The sequence below is a fragment of the Myotis lucifugus genome, unplaced genomic scaffold (genome assembly GCF_000147115.1).
Source record: "Myotis lucifugus unplaced genomic scaffold, Myoluc2.0 scaffold_607, whole genome shotgun sequence".
Taxonomy (NCBI): domain Eukaryota; kingdom Metazoa; phylum Chordata; class Mammalia; order Chiroptera; family Vespertilionidae; genus Myotis; species Myotis lucifugus.
This window is the reverse complement of record NW_005871655.1, coordinates 96871-110413: the sequence shown is the minus strand read 5'-3', so window position 1 is coordinate 110413 and position 13543 is coordinate 96871. Positions and strand designations below refer to the sequence as shown.

General features: G+C 44.8%; 1 protein-coding gene across 1 annotated transcript; it reads right to left on the bottom strand.

The window, feature by feature from the left end:
• Nucleotides 1-10861: 10861 nt before the first annotated feature.
• LOC111823673 (zinc finger protein 501-like) lies at nucleotides 10862-12094 on the bottom strand. Its single transcript, XM_023745960.1, has one exon. It carries the CDS (start codon nucleotides 12092-12094, stop codon nucleotides 10862-10864), a length of 1233 nt encoding a protein of 410 aa, XP_023601728.1.
• Nucleotides 12095-13543: the final 1449 nt, after the last annotated feature.

The window sequence follows — 13543 nt, the reverse complement described above, 5'->3', positions numbered from 1 at the left end:
CTTGGACTATGTATCCTTTCAAATTTGTTTTTACTAACAAGATGAGATTACATATATTTTGTCATAGCCTGCTTTTCTCTTAATAATGTGATATTTTTATGTTAAATATACAAAATCAGCCCGGTAGAGTGGCTCGGCTTGTTGAGCATCTTCCCATGCACACAAAGGTTGCCAGTTTGATTATTGGTGAGGGCACAACCCAGATTTCCTGGCTGGATGCCCAGGGGGTGGGTGGAGGGTGTGCAGGAGGCAGCTGATTGATGTTTCTCTCTTTCCCTCTCAATTCCTCTCTCTAAAAGTCAAATTAAAAAAATTAAAAGTTATATGTCCATTTAGATTTGCACTCTTCAAGAATAACTGAAATAACACTTTTGACCTCAGTGAGGATTCTCAGTTTCACAGAATCTGAAATAATATCTCAAAACAAGAGATCAGTTGCAGACAACACTTCCCAGAAACCTGTGCCCAGTCCCTGAAACCTAAAGTTATTTCCCACACCAGGTGGGCGTCCCAACACAAATATTTGCAATGATCAGTGAGTGACTCGGATCCTAATGCCACCTGTGGGGCCTGGATAAGTACATTACCCAAAGGGCAATGCGCCTAATGATGGCTGGGTTTAGCCAATGAAAGCCCAGGACCAGCGCATTATTCCGGGGCTCATTGGTTTGGGCGTGACTGCCTTCGTCTTTCTCCTGGTGGTCATTTTCACCTCCTTGTTCTGTAATCATAGGCAGAGGCTCCAGCGCTCAGAGTCCTCATTAGGACGAGGCATCAGGTGCAGTGTCCCCGCTGTGCAGGGGTGTGTCTGAGGCTTCATAAGCTGCAACAGGCGGGACTGAGGCCTACGTGACTCCGAGGCTCCGTTCTTCCTACAGACTTCAACTAGGCCTCACCATTTATCCTCCAGCCTCCGGTGTGGGCACCTGTATGGTCCTGCAGTCCAGGTCGCATTGTCCAAAACAGTCGCTCATGGGTGGCACACGGTGGGACATGGTGAAAGAGGGTGAGGGGCTGCAATGCCAATGTGTGAGGTGTTGGTTGGTGTGGCTGAGCTGGGAGGATTTGGGAATCCTAGGCCTGTGTTGTGCCTAAAGGCAACGTAGAAGATGAGTCAATGTTTTGTGCGAGAAGTTTTCTTTTCATTCTGAGGAAGCTGGGCAGTCGATGGCTGTGAACAAAAGAGGGACATTGTCTGAAGTAGGGTTCTAAACTTTTCCCAAAACTGCTCAGAGGAAGAACACACTAGAAGAGAGAGGATACCCATTGGGGACAGGAAAGTGAAGGCCTTTGAAAGATAATGAACTTGTCAAGAGTGTGCACTGAGGCTTGAGGCCTGAGGTAATGCAGTCATCTCTAGATCACCTGGCGCCAAGGCTGGGCAAGGGTAAGGAGCAGCCTGAGTCTATGGATCCAGGAGGTGGTTTCCAGGCTCTCAACAGCCCTTTCCCTTCCCACAGATTCCTGCAAATACACAGTCGCTCAGACCTACTGGTTTGTGGAGCTTATTTCATGGTCTCACACTCTAGTGACCTCTGAGATAGTGGTGTCCTGGTACTGTCCAACCACTCTTCCAGTCCTTGGATCTGGGGATCTTGAAGAGACACCAAGCCCAGAATCCTAAGTCCAGGTTTAGGGTTACATAAGTGGTCCCTGATTTTGGCAAGGAATTCAGTGGAATAGGTCCTTCCATGGCTAGGTTCCAGAAAGTGCAAAGGCTTGGAGTGAAGGCTGAACGAATTCAGGGACCAGCAAGTGTCCACTTATTTTTTCTTACATAGGAACTGCTAACAATGGGACAGGAGTCAGGTCTAGTCGAATGTTGTGACTACTTGTGCAGGTGATGGGAGCAACGAGGGGCAACAGACACAAATACACACAATACACACACCAGAACAGACATACACAGAAACAGAACACAGACACAAAGAAGACACACACACACACACACACACACACACACACAATCAGAAACGCCTAAAGGGGCAGCAAATTCACACATACAACCAACATGCCCACATGCAAATAAAAACTCCTCAAATGCTGAGTCAAACACTCCTCAAATGCTAAGTCAATGTATCTTGAAGGAAACATTGAGAATTAAGGTGCTGCCCTGGCCAGATGGCTCAGTTGGTTGGAGCATCATTTAATTTACTACCCGGACCCCAGAAAAGATTGAAGGTTCAATTCTTGGTAAGGGGCTATACCTAGGTTGAGGAGTCCATACCTGCTCAGGGTCCATAAGGGAGACCACTGATCAATATTTCCTCTCATTTCGTTATTTCAATTTTTTTCTTTGTCTCCCTTTCTCTCTAAAATCAATGAAAATATTCTCGGATGTAGATTCAAAATGTATTAAGGAATTGAGTTTTCAAGAACATACCATTAAATCCAGAGCAATCTCTCTAGAACAGTCATCAGAATTATCTGAACCCAGTGGAAGTCTGTCTTCTTTCACCTAAGAAGCTGAGAACATCAATATCATGGATCTCAGGAAAATCCCACACTATTAGTGTCATTGTCATAATCCTCTTCTTGCTTATATTTAAGCATTAAGTTCCCATGATTTCTGAATAAAGTCATCTCTTAATTTTTTTAACTTAGGTTAATCTTTGAGTGATAAAAATGAACTTACCCATAGGAGAAGGTGGTTCTGAGAGATTCCAACATACTTTAGATACTGGAATGAGTAGATCCCATGGTGAGCTAGAAAGTGTGCGTTACATAGAGAAACACAGGTTTCTAACGTGTGAAAACACTGCCAGCAGCACAGGAAGCAGGAGCCAGCCAGCTTGCAGCCTTTCATAAAGCAGAGCGGCCCCTGGAGACCACTTGGAGGCTGATGGCGGGTTTCTAAAGATGGTTTCTTGAGAAAAACGTATTGAAATGTCTAAGGCTCCTCAATATCTCAGATATGGTTTCATCGGTTGCACATCCTGCCCCATTTTTGTGACCTGTGGCCCGACTTTGAAATTCTGTGGGAAGTCACCATCAATCCTGCCTCCTTGTAAAGTTCTGTAGTTGTCATTTTCCTCTGGAGCACTGTGCTTGCGGTGAGTATACGGAGTACCTTACAGACACATTTTTAATCCTAAAAAAGCAAGTTGTTTAAGCCCCAGTACCTTCCTTTGCACTCAGTCCTGCAAGGTTACCTCTGGGCACGGAGTTTGCTGGAGGTGCCCACAGCAGCCCCTCCGAAGGCAGCCCGGGGCTGAGATAAACTGTGAGTCTTCCCGAGGGGAAAGTGAAGTCCTCACCCAGCACCCACAGCCCAGCCAGGACCCCACCTTCTGATCCTGGTTGTTCAAAGCAGCCACAAGGCCACCCTTCAGCTCCCAAATGGGCCTGGCTGCTCCCTGAAGGCCCTCCACCTGGACTCTGCCACCCCTTCCCAGACTTGCTCAGGAAGATCCCCACCGACTACCCCTGGCTCCACCTTCCCCCGAGCTCCCGCCATCTGTCCCAGCTCTCCTGCCCATGGTTTGTGGGCTGTCCCCCACTAGAACCCCAGTTCCCAAAGGAAGGAGACTCTGTACATCCAGAGTCTGGAAGAGGGAGGCTCAACAACATCCATGCCCTCAGACACTACAGATCTCATGTGTGTCTGCCCTTGGCTGGTGTCCCTCCATCCAGCCCGATTCAAGTTCTGGTCTCTAGAGCCTTCCTTTCACCCACCCACTCAAGAACCCAGGCCCATGGACTGGCAGTAAACACCCTCACCAACCATGTTCAACCCACAGCCCAGCAGCGCACTGTCCCCTAGAGCTCAGGGCTCATCACCTCACTACAGCATCAGGGGTGTGCTCTGCACAGGCCAACCTAGGGAGGGGGGACACTAGCCACAACGCATCCCTACAATGTGCTATGATGTAAAGGCCAAGCCTCTCCTTCCAGAAACCCTTCTATTGCAGAATGTTCCCGCCATTGAAAAAAACCAGCACCATTTCCAGGAAAATCCATTGTACCTCCAGGACCCTTTAAGGACAGGGCTTTATTTTTAACTAAATCAAAGCGGGAAATTACCCCCAAAATGCAAAAACAGAGACTCAAACAACTCCAGTGGTGCTCAGGGCTGTGTGTGTGCAATGGTTGTAGGCAGGACTTTCCAAAGATGAACCAATCAGGAGACCAAAGAATCAGGAGGTGCCCCCCATACAGAAGGAGGTGCAGCCGCAGTGGGTCAGGTGACTTGGGGATGGGGAAGAGCAGGCTGGAGAGAGCACCGAGTGGAGACAGAAGAGCCCTGGCCAGCTCCTCTCAGGCAGACACAGAACCCAAACTCCTACCAGGCCACCTGTTGGGCTTCATTCTGCGAACCCCTGGGAGGGACAGACAATGCCCCAACTGCAGTAGGAACATCCCAGGCAAAGGCAGGAAAGAGTGAGGAGGGGGGGTGCTGTGCAGGCAGATGACCAATCTCAGGGCAGTGGGTGAATGGTTCTCTCTCTCTCTCTCTCTCTCTCTCTCTCTCTCTCTCTCTCTCTCTCCCTCTCTCTTAGTTAATCCTCAACTTAGGATATTTTCTCATGACTTTTACAGAGAGTGGAAAGTAGGGGTAAGGTAGGGAAAGAGAGAGAGAGAAACATTGATGTGAGGGAGACCCACTGACTGGATGCTTTGCCCACACATCCCAAGTGGGGCTGGGGATCCAACCAGCCACCCAGGTACATGCCCAAGACTGGGAATCTAATTCATCACCCTCAGGTGTGCAGGATGACCCTCTTACCATTGAACCACACTGGCCGAGTTGGGGTGGATGTTTACCCCGTAAGGAAAGATCAGGGCCATTTTCTCTTAGTAGTTTGATAAAGATTGATCACCTCCTTTAGTCGCTAAACTTCAAGACACATCAGAGGCTCACTTGGCTCAGCAGCCAGCAACCCTCCTGCTGGGCAGACGATCAGCCTGTGCAGGTCAACGTTGGAAGCAATGTATTACAGTGGAATAGGTGGGGCCTTCCTGGATCACAAATTTTCTTGGAGATCATGCCGGCTCCTAGGTCAGGTCCGTTAGTAACACATGCAGTAGAGCTTAGTCCATTTCGCACTAACCATGGGACAGAGAGGCCAGCAGCCTGGGTTTGGACTAGAGAGGGCCTCAGAGCCACACACAAGGACCCAGCACTAACTCTCCCAGACAACTGCTCAGGGCTTTTGCCTGCCCACATCCTCTTGCCCAGCTGCCACCGTGGCTCCCAGCCTTGACACCTGAGAGCAATCTGGGCTCCTCAACCACCTGAATCCGAAAGAGCCCCACCCCTACACCTGGCTGGAGGGTGCAGAGACCACAAGGGCTTGTCCAGGCCCAGAGCTTCTCCTGGTCGCTTCAGTTTTAGTTTCAGGGAGCACACTGACATCATCATTCCTTGTGGGTGACTGTGTAGCTCACCCCAGTTCTGCACCTGCTACACTGACAGCAGCACCTCCCCTGTGTCACCTCAGTCATGTCATGCTCTGCCCTCATGAGAACCCTGGCTTCTGGTCACCACGGGGCCCCCGGGCTGTGCTGGTGTTCACATGTGTGTGCACTGACTGGGTGAATAAAACAAACATATCGATTTTAGAGACTGAGAAAAATGGGGACAGAGGGTGAAAGATCAATTTGTTGTTCCACTAATTTTATACATTCTTTGGTTGAATCTTGTTATTGCCCTGACCCGGGATGGAACATGCAACCTTGGCATGACTGATATGAGGCTCTGACCCACTGTGCTATCCATGCATGGCCACATATATCTGGGATTTTAAGTAAAATAACCCACTAATGTACCGGGGAATAGAGAGATACAAGAACCACCATGATTGATTCCTGGTCAGGGCCTGTGCCCGGGTTGTGGACTTGATCCCCAATAAGGCATGTGCAGGAGGCAGCTGATCAATGAGTCTCTCTTATCAATGATGTTTCTATCTCTCTTTCTTTCCCCCTTCCTTTATGAAATCAATATATATATTGAATGCTTTTGGAAAAAAAAAAAAAAGAACCACCATGATAATAGGTAATGATGGACGGCAAGAATAGGATTCATGGGGTTTTATAAGTGTTTCCTTTATATGGATACTAGTGGCCCAGTGAACAAAATTTGTACAAATTAAAAGGGAATTAATTAGAGGAAATATTTTAATATTGCTACTTGCCCATTCTCTATAATAGAAGTGTCAGAGATGAAATAAAATTAGTAAAATGTATATGAAAAATATTCCTCCTGTCAGAGTCTGGGGTGCACTGCAGGACCCAGAGTCAAGTCCCTGCCCACACATGGCACCTTAAAATCACGTGAGACCCAGACCCTTCCAGCCCCACTCCCATTGGGCAACATCCAGAGCTGACTGGCCCCACACTTGTCAAGCCCCACTGGGTGGGGGGGGGCACAGCCTGAGGTCTCCCTGCCTGGCACAGAGGCAGGGGGCACAGCCTGAGGTCTCCCAGCCTAGCGCCGGGGCAGGGGGTGCAGCCTGAGGTCCCCCGTCAACCCCCACTGGGCGGGGCACACCCGCAGGTTAAGGCTCATTACAGAACATGGCCTCCACTGTGGGCGCAGCCATCTCTGTGACGGTGTGACAGTCAATTTGTATATTCTCTCTTTATTGGGGAGGATATTTCAAATAACTGATTACAAAGGTGGAATATGTCCTTGCAGCAGTTATTCCATATGCCGAGGAAGAAGTACTGAGGAGGGCAGGAGGAAGTTGGGTTCAGGGATGCAGGCATGTTTAAAAACATGTACATTTAAATCAATTGTACTTAAATAAACTTTTAATAATGTATAAAAGTTGCCATGTCCCAATTATTTTACTGTGTAATTATAAAAGGTCTTGAGCATATTTGCTGCTACTGTATCAGTATGTTGGAAATAAAATATATGATGTTCTACTGAAATATCTTATCATGTCCATGTTCAGTGCTATCATTTTAGCAGTTTGACACTGATGATGATGAGAATATTTACACCAGGGAAGATGTCAAGTACTACAAACCTAGACTTCACTTAATGTATTATTGAATGCTTAGACTTAAAAAGAGTGATGGGCAATGTAAGCAATGCAGATTAAACCTGTGTTAATATGGTACCAGGTTATTTCAATTGTACATACAATAAAAATTGAGAAAAACAATTTTGCTTTCAGTATTCAAAACCAATAGTTCATATGGCAAAGAAGTCACTTGAGTCAATGAGAAATGAGTGAAATTCAAACATATGTGTTAGATGCTGCGCTGCACTGCCCTCCTTTTGGTTAAAATAGCAAACCCATTTAAAAATACGTAAACCATTCTGGATAGTTACACAAAGGAGATAAACACACTGTAAATAAGTGCATGAAAAAATTATCACCATCACAGATTCTTAGGGAAAAGGAATGAAATGAAAGAGGGCTAACATTATACTCATTCCAGGGCTTGTATTTAAAACAACTGACCATTGTGATTGCTCTCAAGGCTATGGAGGCACTGGGGTTTTCTTTACTGTGGGTGGTGGGAAGGCAAAAAGAACTACCATTTTAGACCATAGTTCCGCATCTCTTAAAATGTAAAACATTCACCTACTGCAACAGTTTGAAAAGGAAAACAGGTAACTATATAAAGAAGTGAATGAAAATATTCCCAGCAGATTTATTTATATTACCACAAACCTGAATTAAAATCATAGAGAGATCAAGAGATAAAGTGGTTATCCATAGAACACAATACTACTCAGCAATAACAAAATTAACTATTTAAATAAGCATTAGGGTTGAGTCTCAAAATAACTGTGTAGCATGAGGAAAACCAGTATTTATTAAAAAGCACACAACTTACAGTGCATATAAAATTATGAAAAATATAATCTATTGTATAGGAAGGAAAATCAATGACTCCATTGAGGGCTTGGAAAGGCAGAAAGAGAGATTACAAAATGGTAGGAGGTAAATATAAGTTGTGCCAAAAGTATGTTTAGAGTCCTTGGTATGAAAAAAGATACAATAAACAACAAATAATAAAACAAGAATATACTCTGCCCTGGCCAGGATGGCTCAGTTGTTTGGGCATCATCCTGTGCAGTGAAAGGTCACTGACTCCATTCCAGGTCCGGACACAAGCCCATCTCCATCCCCAGTAGGGGGCATGTGGAGTTATTAGATCAATGTATCTCACTCAGTGTTTCTGTCTCCCCATTCCTTCTGTTCTCCCATAAAACTGAATAGAATAAAAGTATTTTTAAAAATATTTTTAAAAAGAATAAACTCCGTGTTTTGCTAACTCACAATCATAAGACTACTTCTGCACTAGCATCTGTATGAGTGACAGATGAGTTTATTTCACGTGTGACAGTTTCACGGCTTTATATCTGTGTCAAGGCTCACCAAATAGTAACATTAGAAAAGTGCACTTTGTTGCATATCAGCTCTTGTTTCCTGAAGGAAAAGCCTGGTGCCCCTGGCTGCACATATTGGCAAGCAGTGAAGAGTATTGCCATGGGAACCAACAGGAATGCGGACTGGTCCTAAAGACAGACACACTTGGGAAGGATTACAGGATTATCCTTCCTCTTGCTTTGCGTTCTTGCATGTTGAGCAACAACTTTGAGGTGAACACCCTAAGGAGGCCAGAAAAAACCACAAAAACCTTAGATTATTTTTTCTGCCAATGACTTCAGCTACAGTGAAACAGATTTAAAAATCCTGAGAATGTCTGCACACAAAGATCACACAAGCCCTAGGCCCTGGAATATTTGTGGATTTACATTGAGAAGAGGCACTTTTCATATAATTTACTAAAGTCTCTTCCACTCACTATTGAAACAGTGTTTCTGTCCCAATAGTGGCTCCACCTCAGAATCTTACAACAAATGACACCAGGCATGAAATTTCCTACATCATAGCACATGGCTCCTTTGCAGAACATGGAGAGAAGTTACCCTAAACATCGCTGAGTCTTATGTAATACCTACTGTGAACAGAGAATGTAATTTATATTGTTCACGGAAGCACAGCTTTTCTCCAGTGTGAACACTCTGGTGTTGACTGAGTGTAAATCTTTGACTGAAGGACTTCCCATAATCAATACACTCATAGGGCTTTTCTCCAGTGTGAACTCTCTGGTGTTGATGGAGTTCAGAATGACCTTTGACCTCACCAAAAATCTCGAGGCATCAGGCTGCAAATTTGAACCGCAAGGTCTGAAGTCTTTCTTTCAAGGCCTTGGGCAGCAATGCAGAATAAGCCAATATTGGACCAAGAGTGATTTTAGTCCCTACCTTTACAGAGACCAAGAACCCTAAATCATAGACTTACATCTGACTTTTAAAAGAGGCATCACTCTGGACAGTGTAGCTCCTTGGATAAAGTGTTGGCCACACACCAAAGGGTTGCAGGTTCTAGTCCCCTTGTGCGGAGGCAACCAATTGATGTCTCTCACTCTCTCTCTTTCTTCCCCCTCTGTCCTCTCCCCTCACCACTCTTTCTCCCACATTCTCTAAAAATCAATGGAAAGTCCTCAGGTGAGGAGTGATAAAAATAAAAGCAGGAGGCATCTGTCTGAGGATGAGGGTAAGCAAAATGGGAAAAAGGATGAAGCTAGGAACACCCAACACTTTTAGGGGAAATTGTCACTTCAAGAGGCTGAGGGACCTATGGCAGGATCTGTGGTTGAAGGATGGTTGAAAGTGGAGGTATGGTGCCACACATGGCTTAGAGTTCCTAATAACAAGGGTAATCCAGGAACAGGAAGTGATAATTTGGGGGGCAAGGAAAGAGCAATATGAAAAAATACACACTTGGAATTTTTACTTTTTTTTGCCTCTCTATAGTGTCACTAATTATATCTCTGCATGTTCACACATATTCTCATTCAGGAAAGCTTCAGGCAACCAGAATACACATTTTTCCTCACAACCCCTCACATAAGCATTGCTGCACTAGACTGTAAACATTTTTCACTCACATTTTTTGTTTTTACACATTTTGAAAGTATATTTTTATTAAATTTATTGGTGTGACATTGAAAAAAAAAGAGTGATTTTAGGCCATCATGTGGTCCCTTTTAAATCACAGAAAGTTTGGGATCCCCACAATATCTGTTCACTTCTACATGCAGTCAGGTTACAACTCTGCATTCAAATCATCCAGGCAGTGGATAGAACTAACAGAATTAAAAGTACAAAGGCAAAAACACTTTTACTAAATGATCATAAATCAGAGCAGTATACAGCAAGCTGCTAGCAGGTTGGTGAATTAGAACCTGAACCCATTCATCACAGCATATTGTGAGAACCACATGTCCCTGAAAGAGCTAGCATTGGCTAGCTGAGCATGGGTGCTCTGGATAAACCCTGGCTCAGTCCATTCCCTAGTCAGAAAGAAAGGAGGGAAGATCCTGCCAATAGCTCAGAATACTCATTATTCATGAGGCAGAAGTGATAACACATAATTCATTTTCCCTGAGGTTGCAGCGGTTGTGACTGATGCACACTGTTCAGGTGAGCCAGGTGGTAGAGGTGAAATTACTTCAGCCACAAGTACTCAAAGTGACATCAATCGGGTAGTAGGCTCGAGCAGGTTAGCAAGGGCAATGCAGCTCCTTCAAGCCTCACTTGATTCTGAAACCTATGAGGAGTCTATCAGAGTGTGTGTTCAGTTAAAAGGAGTTTATATTTTGGTAAATAGGTGTCAAAGGGTCTCCTTCACTACTGTTATTCTGATTGAGAAAAATAAAATATTCTGTACACATTGAAGGCTTTTCTCCAGAGTGAAGTCTCAGGTGTCTGGCTAAAAGATTTCCCAATTTCACTACACTGGTAAGGTTTTTCTCCAGTGTGAACTCTCTGAAGTTCAACGAGAGTATAGTTTTCCCTGAATAGTATAGTTTTCTGGCAATCACTACTCTCCTAGGGATTTTCTAGAGTGTGGATTCTGCGGTGTGTAGTGAGGGTAGATCTATGACGGAATAACTTCCCACAGTTACTACAGTCATAGGGTTTGTCTCCAGTGTGAACCCTGTGGTGTTTAATGAGGGTAGATCTATGACTGAAGGACTTCCCACAATTACTACACTCATAGGGCTTTTCACCTGTGTGAACTCGCTGGTGTTGACTGAGTGTAGAAATTTGACTGAAGGACTTCCCACAATCACTACACTCATAGGGCTTTTCTCCAGTGTGAACTCGCTGGTGTCGATTGAGTGTAAACCTCCGACTGAAGGACCTCCCACAATCACTACACTCATAAGGCTTTTCTCCAGTGTGAACTCTCTGGTGTTGATTGAGTTTAGACCTACAACTGAAGGACTTCCCACAATCACTACACTCATAGGGCTTTTCTCCAGTGTGAACTCGCTGGTGCTGAATGAGTGTAGAAATTTGACTGAACGTGTTCCCACAATCACGACATTCATAGGGCTTTTCACCTGTGTGAACTCGCTGGTGTTGACTGAGTGTAGAAATTTGACTGAAGGACTTCCCACAATCACTACACTCATAGGGCTTTTCTCCAGTGTGAACTCTCTGGTGTTGATTGAGTTTAGACCTCCAACTGAAGGACTTCCCACAATCACTACACTCATACAGCTTTTCTCCAGTGTGCACTCTCTGGTGCTGAATGAGGTTAAAGTTTCGTGTGAAACATTTCCCACATTTGTTACACTCATAATTTACTTCTGCAGAGGAGACATCCAGATTTTGAACAACTTTCTGGTTGCTGTTGGCAGTTTTTTCACATTCAACATATTGGTGATGTCTTTTTGCACTGGGACATTCCTGGGAAATGTCATTGCTACTGTGTGGCTCCTCAGTGCTAACTGTGGCCTGGTGTTGGAGAATATCTGAGATGGCTGGCAAGTCTTTGCCAACCTCCCTACTGGTTGAAAGCACCCGTGTTAAATAGAAGCTGAACCTGGTCACAAACGAGACCCTGTCCATATCTTCTTTCCAGGGCTTCTCTCCACTGGAATCTCTTTGCTGCTGGTGACATTTTGCACTTAAAAATAAGTCTTTCACAGATGTGTCACTGAAGAAGGCTTTCTGCTCAGAGTATGCTGCTTGTGATGCCGTCAGGTGCAAAATATGTTTTAAAACTGAGAAGCACTGCTTACACAGGTAGGTCTTCTGGGTTGCTGGAGCCATCTTAGAAGCCCTGTCCTGTGACTCTCCAACAGACACACTCTGCCTAGGAGCCTCCTTCTCATCCATTTTATGCTAACAACCTAAAAACAGAGAAATGGTGAGGAACCGCATGTTTACTGTGGTGACAGGGGAAGGCCCATTGCAAAAGTGTGTTACACATAATACATTCATTCCATTCAATTGTCTAAGAATAAGAGATGTGCTGGAAAGATTAAGAAGAGGCTGCTGAAACTCTGGGCCTCTGAATATCATGAAACAGGGAAGATCTCACCAGAAATAAGACACAAACATGGCAAGCACCATGTGGAAGAGAAGCCGGATCTCCAGCTCATTCTTCATCTAACAGTGCTCAGCATGGCTTGTCTGCTGGTGACATTGGCAAACTATGCAGGAGGTAGGTTATATCTCATTCACAGTAAAATTCAGTAATTTTGTAGCTATATTGAAGAATCATTTAAGCATGTTTGTGCACCTCATGACATATGTGCAGGTCAATGTCTGAGAATACTGCAGGGAGAGCAGTGCAGAGGATCAGGTGATGCAAAAAGACCAGGAAGATGAAGGCAGCAGTAAATCCAGGAAGTCATAGTTGAAATGACAAGTCAGCCAAATGTCAAGTATGAGAAAGATGAGGTAGAAATTATGTGTTGCCAGTGTCATTTTCATGTCAAAACTGTTAGAAATGAGCAAGTTCTTTGTATGATCTGTACACCTCCCTTATGTCATCCCTTCCCCCAGCTACCACTCAACAGGGCCAGGCCTCTTCTGAGAATATCTTGCATGTTCATCCTGTGTAAAAAAAACAAACAGGGTTCTCCCTGCACACATACATAAAATATAAATGTTCTGAGTATTAATGAAAGACAACAGAGGTGAGCAGCCTGCACTGGCCCAGAGTAATTCAGCTTGCAATAGTATTCAGGGAAGTGAAGATTACAAACAGCAATTAAAGGAGGGTCTTACAAGAACAGCCATGGTTCATGTAAGTGAAGAACATAACCTGGCACAGACAGTCACAAAGAAACTTTAGCTAGAGGAAGGGGTAGAAATGGAAGCCATGGATCTGGATATAGTCACCTCCTCAGGGAGAAGAAGAGCAGGTGGAAACCATTAGGCTCCCTCTAAGTCTCCTGACTCCTAGATATTCCTGCACATTTTGAGGCAATTGGTGTTAGGGATGTTCGTGGAGTCCATTGCTCAGGGCTCTCCACACAGCTTAGCATTGGCAGCCACAGGGCATTTGACAAGATAATGGGGAAAATTGGCAGAGCCCATGGTCTGGCTATGGGAGAGAGAAAGCTACGCCTGCAGAATAAAGGAACAGAGGACATCATTTCAGGACAATAGGAGAGATGTGCAGGTCTTACCTACAGATGACAGAAGTGCAAAAACTTCCAGCATCACATCGCAGTACAGAAGTTTCTGATCCTCATCAAGGAGCCCCCACTC

Excerpts from the sequence above, each read along its gene's own strand:
- LOC111823673 (XM_023745960.1), bottom strand. The coding sequence starts at position 12,094 with ATGGCTCCAGCAACCCAGAAGACCTACCTGTGTAAGCAGTGCTTCTCA.